General features: G+C 33.3%; 3 protein-coding genes across 3 annotated transcripts; 1 reads left to right on the top strand and 2 right to left on the bottom strand.

Annotated features, from left to right (window-relative positions):
- Positions 1-240: 240 nt before the first annotated feature.
- LOC145632306 (uncharacterized) lies at positions 241-1,943 on the bottom strand. Its single transcript, XM_081684645.1, has 2 exons — positions 1,699-1,943; positions 241-1,107 (listed from the first exon to the last, which is right to left on the bottom strand). Exons 1-2 carry the CDS (start codon positions 1,861-1,863, stop codon positions 463-465), a joined length of 810 nt encoding a protein of 269 aa, XP_081540771.1. The 5' UTR covers positions 1,864-1,943; the 3' UTR covers positions 241-462.
- A 4,121-nt stretch (positions 1,944-6,064) lies between these two features.
- Positions 6,065-8,001, top strand: LOC145632305 (sorbitol dehydrogenase-like). Its single transcript, XM_081684644.1, has 6 exons — positions 6,065-6,211; positions 6,302-6,369; positions 6,486-6,722; positions 6,838-7,128; positions 7,256-7,443; positions 7,569-8,001. The coding sequence occupies exons 1-6, from the start codon at positions 6,100-6,102 to the stop codon at positions 7,759-7,761; spliced, it is 1,089 nt and encodes a 362-aa protein (XP_081540770.1). The 5' UTR covers positions 6,065-6,099; the 3' UTR covers positions 7,762-8,001.
- Positions 8,002-8,166: 165 nt separating this feature from the next.
- Positions 8,167-9,658, bottom strand: LOC145632304 (uncharacterized). The gene is made up of 2 exons (XM_081684643.1): positions 9,481-9,658; positions 8,167-9,015 (listed from the first exon to the last, which is right to left on the bottom strand). The coding sequence occupies exons 1-2, from the start codon at positions 9,628-9,630 to the stop codon at positions 8,365-8,367; spliced, it is 801 nt and encodes a 266-aa protein (XP_081540769.1). The 5' UTR covers positions 9,631-9,658; the 3' UTR covers positions 8,167-8,364.
- Positions 9,659-11,644: the final 1,986 nt, after the last annotated feature.

The raw sequence follows: 11,644 nt of genomic DNA, 5'->3' as shown, positions 1-11,644 counted from the left end.
GTTGAACCACCTAGACTATTGTAGTAATGTCTTTTACTCTGTTAATCCATAAACAGAAGCTAGATCAATGAATAGGAATCAAGACTAGCATCAACATATGACGGAAACCATCTCATATTCTTACACCAATTCTCCCCAGGATGAATATGAGCCAACGAATGAGCAACACGAATGTGCAAGAAATGTATGATCTAGTATCTACCATTATATATGCAGAGCTTATCATCAAGATCCAATAAATTGACAAAGAAAAAACCATAATCTGATCTTTTATTCTGAGAACTGTCAAAACGTCAACTTCAACATTCTACCTTAAACATTATAATCATTGATATTTGATACTAATATTCATATAATCTACTCTGTCTAATACAGGAAAGGCGTAAGCAGAAACTCTTTATTGTTGGTTATATGCATATAATGAAGTTGAAGAACATAGCATCATCAGTTGCATCACCAATTTCATTTCGAAACCCCAACTTTTCCCATCCTTAAATAAACAGGAAACTTCACAACCTTCTCGTTCTTCCCATCATTCATCCAAGCATGCTTAAATCGCTCCACCTGCTCATCCGGCAGCATCTCTACCCCTTTCTCCTTAGCAGCATTGTAAGCCGACCATGACCTTATGTATGCAAAATAGTCCTCCAGGCTCATCACCTTCTCATTCTTGAACTCAAACGGACCAGTATCTGCCAACCCATCAACAGGCTCGAATGGGAAATCAATGCTCCGGTACTTGTCATCCACAGCCCTTGTCGTCTCCTCCCATCCAGGACCGGAAAATCCCTTGTAAAAAGGCCAGAAGACAGCATCCACCTCCTCATTCACCAAAGGTGTAGTGTAGCACCAGGCTGCAATGATCCCATTAGGCTTCTTTAGAGCCCATCTCACCACCTCATAGAACTTGGTGAGATCGAACCAGTGCATTGCTTGGGCTACGGTAATTAAGTCAATGCTGGATTCGGGTGCTATCATTTGCTCAACATCAGTTACGGATAGAACCTGAGGCGTCTGAATGTACTTGACATTAAGCAGTTTTGGCGCACACTCTAGCTGTGTCGCGCTAATATCTGTTCCCACCACATTCTTATAGAGTTCAGCTAGCTGAAAATCAACAAATATGGTAAAGAGTAAAAAATATGTTATAGAACTTTTATTTTGTTAAACTTGAGAAACATGTTTATATGATATAATGATACAATTCTTGGTTTGTACTTTGAAACATAACTTTTGAAGAGAAATTACTAAAATTGGTTAGTAAAATGTGGTGATCGTTGGAGTCTAATTTAGAAATTCTTGGGGGCAATTCAATATCACAAATTAATTACAGAAATTAATGACAAGATCGATTGAACAAATCTAAACTTGTTAGAAACTAATCCCAAAATCAATCTGATTAAAAGTATGGATCTCACTTAATACCCAAAGATATAAGATCAAAACTCGTCTAGAGAAATTAATGTCCCAAATTACTCTGTATTAATCACATTAATTACAGAAAATAATCACAAAATCAAGAGAATAAATATAAGCTTGGTTAAAAGTAGTCCCAAAGCCAATCCACAATAAACAATAAATAAATAATCAAAAGTGTGGATCCCAATAACTTCGCTGGTTAATAACAAAAATACCAAGACATAAGATCAAATCCCGTCTATAAAATAAAATACGAGAAAGGAAAGGGAAAGAACGTACGGAAGGAATGGCCTGGCCAGTGCCAGTACCGACATCCCAAGCAAGAAGATGGGAAGGAGTGTGGGATGCGATGAAATGAAAGAGTTGAGGTGGGTAAGAAGGTCTACCACCTGAATATAGCTTTGCATTGTAGGTTGGCTTTGCCAATTCTCCACTCCCTGCCATTTATTTCTTCTATTCTTTCTTCTCTTTCTCTATCTTCTAATTTTATTCAATTTTGGTTTAACGTTGTTTGATTGTAAATTAAAGTACGAAGTGCTCATTATATATGATGATATTTGTCATCATGCCCGTGATGAGCCGCCGCCTACTTTTACCAAAATTTGTGGCTCACCTTCAATTTTTGTTTTTAATGTTGTAAATTGTAGTTTTTGGGTGTAGTAAGAGTGTTTCGTTTTTTCTTTTTAGTAACGTATAAAATACAAATTTTATCAATTAACTTTGACCATCACTTTTTTTTTTTTTTTTTTTTTTTTTTTTTTTTTAAGTGTATAAAAAATAAATTTTATTAATTTAAATCATGTTTGGTAAATGACTTTTTTTGTTAGCTTTTTGACTTTTGATTTTTTTTACGTGATTAAACCGCCAAAAAAAAAAGTTTTTTTGTTAGCCTTTGACTTTTGGTTTTTTTATATTACGTGAACAAACAGCCAAAAAAAGTTTTTGACAAATGCCTTTTCATTCAGCGAAAAAACAGGCTTTAAAATAAAAATGAAAAAGTTGCTTTGAATAACTTTCTTTGTTGGCCTACAAATTATCAAATAAATAGCCAACAGCCACCGACTAAATTTACAAATACTTTTATAAAAAATAATTTCAAAAGCCATTTTTGCCAAACATTCTAGCTGGTCAAACAAGCCAAGTGAACCAGCCAACAACCATATTCTAAACAAGGTCTTAATCATGAAATATATTGTTAAAAAAATATTGAAATAAAGTTTTATGATATCAACATTTTACTACCATATATTACATATTATTTACTAACATATAATTTTATAAATCTAAAGTCAAACTTGTGCATTGACATATGTGCCACTTTGATTGTGTCAATTATTTAGGAACAAATGGAGTAAAACTTTATAGATTTCAAATCAATCATTCATCTCTATTTTTCATTAAACACCATCACATATTTATAAGCTAAATAATTAGCCTAAAAATAGTGTATAACAAACTATTTTTGCCTAAATATCACATATAACAAAACTATTTTCCCCGCATGTTGAAACACATATATTGTACCCCATTTGTGAATGTTCTATATTGGAGAAAGAGGAAATATGCTTCCACTTTATAAGGTTGAAGAGTTACTCCTACAATTGCAAATTAGTTTTAGTATGGAAGCTCATAAGCCTTGTTTGTTGACCAAACTCTCCTCTTCCTTATTTCGGGTTTCCCAGACCCATTTTATATTGTCTTAAAAATTTAACACCGCATTTAAATATCTAATTTTATCAATTTTATTTATGTGGCGATTGATTGCATTTTTTAATTATAAAAAATTTCAAATCAATTTTTTCATTGACTTAAGCTCTTTATACATAAATAATGTTAGGACTCGTCACAACATTCTTGTAGATACTTAGGGCTTGTTCTCTTACGTTGAAATTCAGTTCAGTTCAGTTCAGTTCAGTTCAGCTCAGTTCAGCTCAGTTCAGTTCAGCTCAGCTCCTAATTTCCTTCTCTTATAAAATATTCATTTCAGTTCATTTCAGTTCAATTCAGCTCAGTTCTGTTCAGTTCAGTTTAGCTCAATTCAGTTCAGTTCAGTTCAGTTCGGTTCAGTTCAGTCAATGAGAACAGACCCTTAGTAGATTTGAAGCAAGTAAAAAAAAACTACACTACACGTGGTAAAAAATGAAAAAAAAAATAATAAAAAAAATACACACCTATAGTTTGCATACATATATGGGGGTATATAAATTAATAAACATTTTTAGGGATATAATATAATTGACATACTTTCACCGTGTGTTTTTTAAGTGTTACAGTTTGATCGGCACATAGTTTTAAGCAATTTAATTGACTTAAATAAAATAAGAGGTAAGTGGAGTAGTTTGAATATTAAAAAATTGTAAAAGAAAGATAGTGGGGTTAATAGTTTATTGAAAAGTAATGAATGTGAGAGGAAGGATATAATAATTAAAAAAAAAAAATAGTAGTGGGTTTGGTGGAGACCATGAGAGGGGAGAGATATATTTCCTCCGTTTCTATTTAGTTGACGCATTTGATTTAGTCACATATATTAATGAGAGGAGAGAGATTGAGAGAATGAAAAGGCAAGTGATGTATCTTGTAAATGTACGGTAAAAATTTTACCTCAAAAGGAAACGTGTCAACTAAAAAAAAAAAAATCCTAAAAAGGAATACTTGTCAACTAAAAAGAAACGGAGATAGTAATATTTTAATGTAGCTTTTTGCCAAAAAAAGGAAGTATAATACTTATTACAACACGGCCGGATTTGATAAGTATAACACTTAAAAAAAAATACGGAGAAAGTAGCACTATTTATAAGCATTTGGTTAAACTTTTAAAAAGAGATAGAGAGATAAATTTTGGCCTTTCAACCTATGTAGACCTAATTAAAATTTGGGATTTAAAGTTTTAAACCATCCAAAGTGTAAATTTGGTGCAAATTTTAGCGTGACACGAAAATTTCACTACTCCCTAATGATATGGGCCTTATTTGGTATTGTCTGGCCCAGTTCAAGATGACATCCATTTTAAGTATTGTATTATCTTTGTAAAAATTTCAAATCATTGCAAATAAATACTACACATACTTTGTATGAAACAGATGTAGTATTAAAGTTTTTAATAAAATTTGATGGATCCATTCAGTGAATTGCTAAACACCTCCCATCATTCCATCAATTATCTAATAAGAAGGAGAAATTATTTTTCTCACGATCCAATAATAGTATAAGGTTAATTCTTTCTTTATAAAAACATTTCAATGGCTTACGCCACAATCAATTAACTATATAGGATCTCAACTTAGAAGGTGAAATGAATCTGGATAAGTTCATATAACTTTAGATAAAATAGTAAAAATAAGCCTAACAAGTTTTTATGAAATATTGAATTTTAAATTGTCTTAGTATATGTATATTTAGATAAGGTTGTATTAATTAGAATGTGATAAAATCACCACCTATATCCTTTTACATTTCAGATAAGAATTCGTAAGAATTCCTAATTACTCGTATTATGCAAAAATAGATTAGGTTTTTATACATACATATTATATTTGTCACAATATAAAATTTTAGAAGAGTTAAAATTGATTTTTATTTTATTTTTATTTTTATTTTTTTAAAACACTTGCAAATAAAAGGATTTTTTTTTTTTTTTTTTGGCATCATAGAGTAGGGTTTTATTTTTGAGAAATAATAGATTTTAAGTATGTACAAATTACAACTAAAAATTGTTTTTTAAAAAAATTATAACTAAAATTTATGAAAACTAATATTTTGAAAAAAAAAAAATTTAAATAAAAATTTGTTTTGTGTCTGGGCGATATTCGGATTATATTGTTGATAAAACTTTAGGAGGAACTTTTTTGGCTTCAATGTTAAACACTGTCCACTTCTTTGGAATGAATGTTAAACACCGTCATATGATCTCTTAATTCAAAATATTTAGACATATGATATCGTATCACTTTTTATATAATAGTGTATTTCTGTAGTTTTTGTTTGTTGATAGTTTTTCATGTTATTATTAACTCAAATTATTTTTAATGAAATTAAAATATTTTAACTGAACTAAAGTATTCTACCATATTAAAATTATTTTTACTATTTAAAACTTATTTTTAATGATTCTCTATAATTTTTTAAATACATTAAAAAAATATTATAAATTGTTCTTATTTTAAAGAACTTTTTAAAATGAATTTTAGTATGGAAATAAAACCGAGTTATGGTATGTTTATTAAAAATTACGATTAATTTTGTGTATACGAAATATTAGAAGTTTATCGATAATAAGAGTCTATGACATAAGCGTGGCTACCGGATTGACTTTATTTATATTAGTGATTTGTTTATATTAGTGATTTGTGTGATATGATATAATTATGGCAATAGCAAAGTATAAGTAGATATCCATCGTTGTATACGAAGTATCATCTACTAAGGTAACTTTTAGTTTTTGGAAAAAGATGAATTTTAAACCAATTTATCCACCGGTCAAATATTCTCTTAAAAGGGTAAATTTCTAGATAGAATAATATCCTACACATCTAATTTATCCAATTTTTTTTTTAAGAATTATACATACCGATCTTGTATATAAACAACGTACATCTCCCCTTCTCAACCATCACAAAAATTTCGAAGCATTCATATTAATATTCTCGAGTTTTTTCATAAGCTAGAAAAAAAAAAATAACAATGGGAAAAGGTGGAAACGCTAATGATGTTGCTGATTCTTCTGAAAACATGGCAGCATGGCTTCTTGGAGTAAACAATCTCAAGATTCAACCTTTCAAACTTCCTAATCTTGGTAAATTTTCGAGTTTTTGTGTATTTTTCGAAAACTTTTGATTGAATTCCATAGATTAGATGCTAATAAAAGTCGTGTAATCTTGTTTAGGGCCTAATGATGTAAGGGTTCGGATGAAGGCAGTTGGAATTTGTGGTAGTGATGTTCACTACTTGAAGGTAATTTATTGTACAGTAATCTCGATCTGTCTCGATTTAGTTGTCACGTAAATATTTGTTATTGTATGTATGTAAACTTAAAATTAAACATGTTATGTATTGTTGTGGTATATTAGACAATGAGTTGTGGAGATTACCAAGTCAAAGAACCGATGGTAATCGGCCATGAATGTGCTGGTATCATTGAAGAAGTCGGTAGCGAGGTGACTGACCTAGCTCCCGGTGATCGGGTAGCACTCGAGCCGGGGATCGGTTGTTGGAGGTGTAATCGCTGCAAGGAAGGAAGCTACAACCTTTGCCCTGATATGAAGTTTTTTGCAACTCCTCCTATTCATGGTTCTCTTGCAAATCAGGTAATTTATCAACTTTAATTCAATTTCCTAAAATAGTTTGTATATTGTTACATAATCATACCTTATATATTATACTATAAGGTTTAATGTGTTTTAATTATTTTGTTACATGTAGATTGTGCACCCTGCAACTTTATGCTTTAAACTACCTGATAATGTAAGTTTGGAAGAAGGAGCAATGTGTGAGCCTCTAAGTGTTGGTGTTTACGGTTGTCGTCGCGCTAAGGTTGGGGCTGAGACTACAGTTTTGATCATTGGAGCAGGACCTATTGGTCTTGTTACTCTGCTTTCAGCCAAGGCTTTTGGAGCCCCTAGGATTGTGGTGGCTGATGTTGATGAACATCGTCTCTCTGTTGCTAAGAGTCTTGGTGCTTATGATGTTGTCCAAGTTTCTACTAACAAGGAGGTTTGTTAGTTTTCAATTTCCAAGATTGTATATCTTTGACAATTAATATCTTTAAATTACAAGTATTATTATATACTGGACGTACTTGAATTTTAGTAAAAATTGTGTGTTGTGTATTATTTTGTAGGATGTGGCCGTAGAAGTTGAGAAAATTAAGAAAGCTATGGGAAAAGACGTAGATGTTACCCTTGATTGTGCCGGTTTTGATAAAACCGTATCAACTGCTTTGGGTGCTACTCGAAACGGAGGCAAAGTTTGCCTAATTGGGATGGGTCATTGTATCATGACCGTTCCTTTAACCCCGGCTGCCTCAAGGTAAACATTCTTAGGAGATTTTTTTTTTCACACATATTGTACGAAGTAATAAACATCATATTGACATAGTTACGAAATATATTGTCATCCGTGTTTACTAATTGATTTTGTTTGTAACATTACAGGGAGGTAGATGTGTTGGGAGTTTTTCGGTACAAGAACACTTGGCCACAATGTTTAGAGTTTTTGAGTAGCGGAAAAATTGATGTGAAGCCTCTAATAACTCATAGGTTTGGATTCACCGAAGAGGAGGTGGTAGAAGCATTTGAGACCAGTGCTCGTGGTGGTAATGCAATCAAAGTCATGTTCAATCTTTAAGGAATTTGATTTGATTATGAAGATTTGAAGACACTTTCAAGCTTAAATATAATTATGTCTTAGGTTATTAGGCGTAGACATTTTTAATAATTAACCTTATTATAAGGTTATATACTTATATTGCACATTACCTATTCTTAGAATTAATTAGTTTTTAATACAGTATTACTTATGAGTTTATTTAAGTTTATCTCTTTTGTCAAGCTTTCTGTTGAATGATCTATGCACCTAATCACTGACAGAAACATGGTGATCAATCTGAATATCTGATCATCTATTTGTAAGTGTGGTAGTTGCAACTAACACCACTAAGATTGTTTATACTTATGTACTAACACTATAGTTATGTTCACTTCTATTTCTATAGATTTGTGATGCGGAAAAAGTAATCAAACCTAAGCCAACTAAAGAAAAATTGACGCTTCATTACTTATTAAAAAACTCGTAGGTACAAGTCTATTTTGAAGACTTCCAAGACACGGTGAATACATATCCACTTGTTGAGCTCACTTCATCGCTCTCAACTCTTATATGTGAAGTTTAGTTTTTATTAGAATACATCATAATATATTACTCCCTCCGATCATTTTTCCAAATCATTTTTTAGTGATCAAGATTCCCGACTTTACCAATCCTCAAATAAATTGGAAATTTCAGAACTTTTTCGTTCGCTCCATCGCCTTTACTCCAAGCATGCTTGAATTTCTCTATGACTTCATCTGTTAACAATTCAACACCTTTCTCCTTAGCAGTATTATAGGCAGACCAAGACCTAATATACATCAAAAAATCTTCCAAAGTCATAACCTTCTCAGCCTTGAACTCAAATGGACCCGTATGATCCAGCCCATTAACCGGCTCAAACGGGAAATAAATATCCATATACTTATTATCCACGAGCTTTCGGGCCTCCTCCCAATGTGGACCTGAATTATCTTTGTAAAATGGCCCAAATACTGCGTCCACTTCATCGTTGATCTCAGGAACAGTGTAGCACCAGGCCGCAATGACCCCATTGGGCTTTTTTAAGGCCCATTTCACCAAGTCAAAGAATTTGGGGAGGTCAAACCAATGCATTGCTTGTGCTATTGTGACTAAGTCTAAGGTTGATTGAGATGCAACTTTTTGTTGGAGCTCCTCAATAGACATAGTAGGGGAAGTATGTTGGTACTTGACATTAGGAAGTTTTGGTGCAAACTCTAGCTGTTTTTGGCTTGTGTCTGTGCCTATCACATTCTTGTAGATCTTTGCTAGCTGGAAAAAAAAAAAGTGTATAGATCATTAAGCATTAATTTTCTTCGGAATAAAAGTTACCTCGAAACATAGGAAATAATCGGAATTTCTTAGAAAATGATCGGAATGAGGTAACACACTAGAAAAGATTAAATTATGAATTAAGTACAATTTCCCAAGATTTGAATTTTTACAAACTATCTTTAGTAATCAACAACTCAACATGCCATACAAATTACCACACAAATCGATTAGGTTCTTCCACAAAGTATGTGTACAACAAGTCGATAAGTCATATCTCGATTCTCTTCACCCCGAATTGTAATTTGTATTGACTTTATAAAAATCAATTTTAATCAATGAATCCAGATATTTATAATAAAAAAAACTATTGAATGTTAATTTGAATGAATAAATTGGTCCAATAAATTAAATTAACAAATGATTTAAAATTGAAGCATGTAATAAAAGAGGAAAAGAACTAACAGGGGGAATGGCTTGACCGCTACCAGTGCCAACATCCCAAACAAGATAATGAGATGGAGTTTTGGAGGCAATGAACTCAAAGAGATCCGTTGAATATGTTGGCCTCGCATTTGCATATTGTTCAGCCTGCTTTATAAACAAATCCGCCATACTTTTGTTTTATGCTCTCTTATTTTAATGCTTTTGATTAGTTTTATATGATGGAAATTAATAGGGATTGAGATATTATTAAGATAGTGGAAGAAAAAGCGTTTCCAACTCTTTCTTTCTAAACTTGGCCGTCAAACGTCATCCATGATGTTTTTTTTTTTTTAATCAAGTTTAGTCTTGTACATGTTAGCAAAAATAGACACGTCTTGGAGGATTGGTGAATCCGTAATACTCACGAGATAAGATGCTAGTTTTTGGACTTACCTGATGCTCTTCTTCTTAGTATTCTTACAATCTCATGTAGTCTTTTCTTTTTTCTTTTGACAAAGAGAATCTCATGTAGTCATGTGAACAATAATTGTCATCTTACCAATGGTTAATCTAATTGTACCCGTAGTTATTTTCATTTGAAGTTTGTTGTAAATTATAGGAAATTTTGATAATTACCACATTCTATTATGTCCATTTTAGCAATTATCACCTTGTATTTTTTTTTTTCGAAAGTTACCACCTTTTATTTTCAAAAACATTAAGGGGCCGTTTGGTTGGGGGTATTCAGGAAAGGGAAAGGGAATCAACTGCCCCGATTCTCTTTGTTGTTGTTTGTTAAGCACTTTTAATCATTCCCTTTACCCTCTCCATTACCCCAAATCCTTCCAACTTCATTCCCCACCCCTCCCTAGACTTTTCCATTCCCTTTCCCTACCCACCTTCACACCACCACATCACCACCTTTACACCTACCAACACCACCGGAAAACCAGCCCTAACCACCGCCGCCCCTCCCCCGACCACCGCCGACCCTCCCCCGAGCCTCGCCGCCCTCCCCTCCCCCGATAAAATTCCGGCGAACCTGTTCAGTTCAGCCCCTCCGTTGACAAATTGCAAGGATTCCTTCACTCCAATTCCACTGGTAACCCTCAATATCTAAATTCATCTACAAATTCATATTCAATTTATTAGTTTAATTTCCTGCCATTATTGTTTGAATTCAGAGGCATTTTTAGTTTAATTTTTCGAAAAACTAATCAATTTAATTGATTGACCAATTAACTTAATATCACGAAAAGTTGGAAAATCAACTTGGAATTAAAATGTATAATTGATGAATTAATTGATTTAATCCAAGAAATTGTTAGGCTATGAATTGGATTGATGTGTAAGCTTTTATTGTGTGAAGGAGTGAGGTGGTGTTGGGCGGCGATTTTCTGGGTCAAGGGAGATCGGGGCTATGGGTGGTTTTTACGGGGGAGGGGAGGGCGGCGAGGCTCGGGGGAGGGTTGGCGGTGGTCGGGGAGGGGCGGCGGTGTTCTGGGCTGGTTTTCAGGTGGTGTTGGTAGGTGTGAAGGTGGTGGTGTGGTAGTGTGAAGGTGGTTGGATGGGTGACCTTTCATTCATTCCATTCCTTTGTTATTCAAAACAAACAACACCCCAAAATTGGGGGATTTTCATTCCATTCCTTGTCATTCTCTTTGTTCATTCCATTCCGATTCCCCCGTGCGAACCAAACGGCCCCTAAAAGTTACCACCTTCTCCACCACATGACGTCATGTATGTGGGCCCCACCCTTTATCTTTCCTTCCTATTTCCCCTTCCTCACTTCGATTCTCATCTCCCCTGTCTCTCTTCTCTTTCCTTCACTATTAATGGCAATCAATTCTTCCTCACCTACCTAATACTTTCTGAAAATTTACTCCCTATATATTGTCACATCCTCTCTCTCCCTCATAATTCTTGGTCAAAATAGTTGCTAAATTGCCCAAAATTGTACCTTGTTCCAGGCGCAGTATCATATTACAATTGGGTTGGAAACGTCATTGTTGAAGGGGGGACCAAGCTAGGATATCTCAATTAGTTCACCAATTGAACACCCTCACCCCTAATTTGATTCGCAAAACCCTAATTTCAACCCTAATTTGTTGTTAATTTGATTCGCAAAATTACAACCATTAACCCTAAAATGCATTGAAAACCCCTAAATTAAGAAATTAAGATGAACAACATACCTTTCTTT

This window comes from Chenopodium album, chromosome 5 (genome assembly GCF_948465745.1).
Source record: "Chenopodium album chromosome 5, dcCheAlbu1.1, whole genome shotgun sequence".
NCBI lineage: Eukaryota > Viridiplantae > Streptophyta > Magnoliopsida > Caryophyllales > Amaranthaceae > Chenopodium > Chenopodium album.
This window is presented reverse-complemented; position numbering and strand designations above follow the sequence as displayed.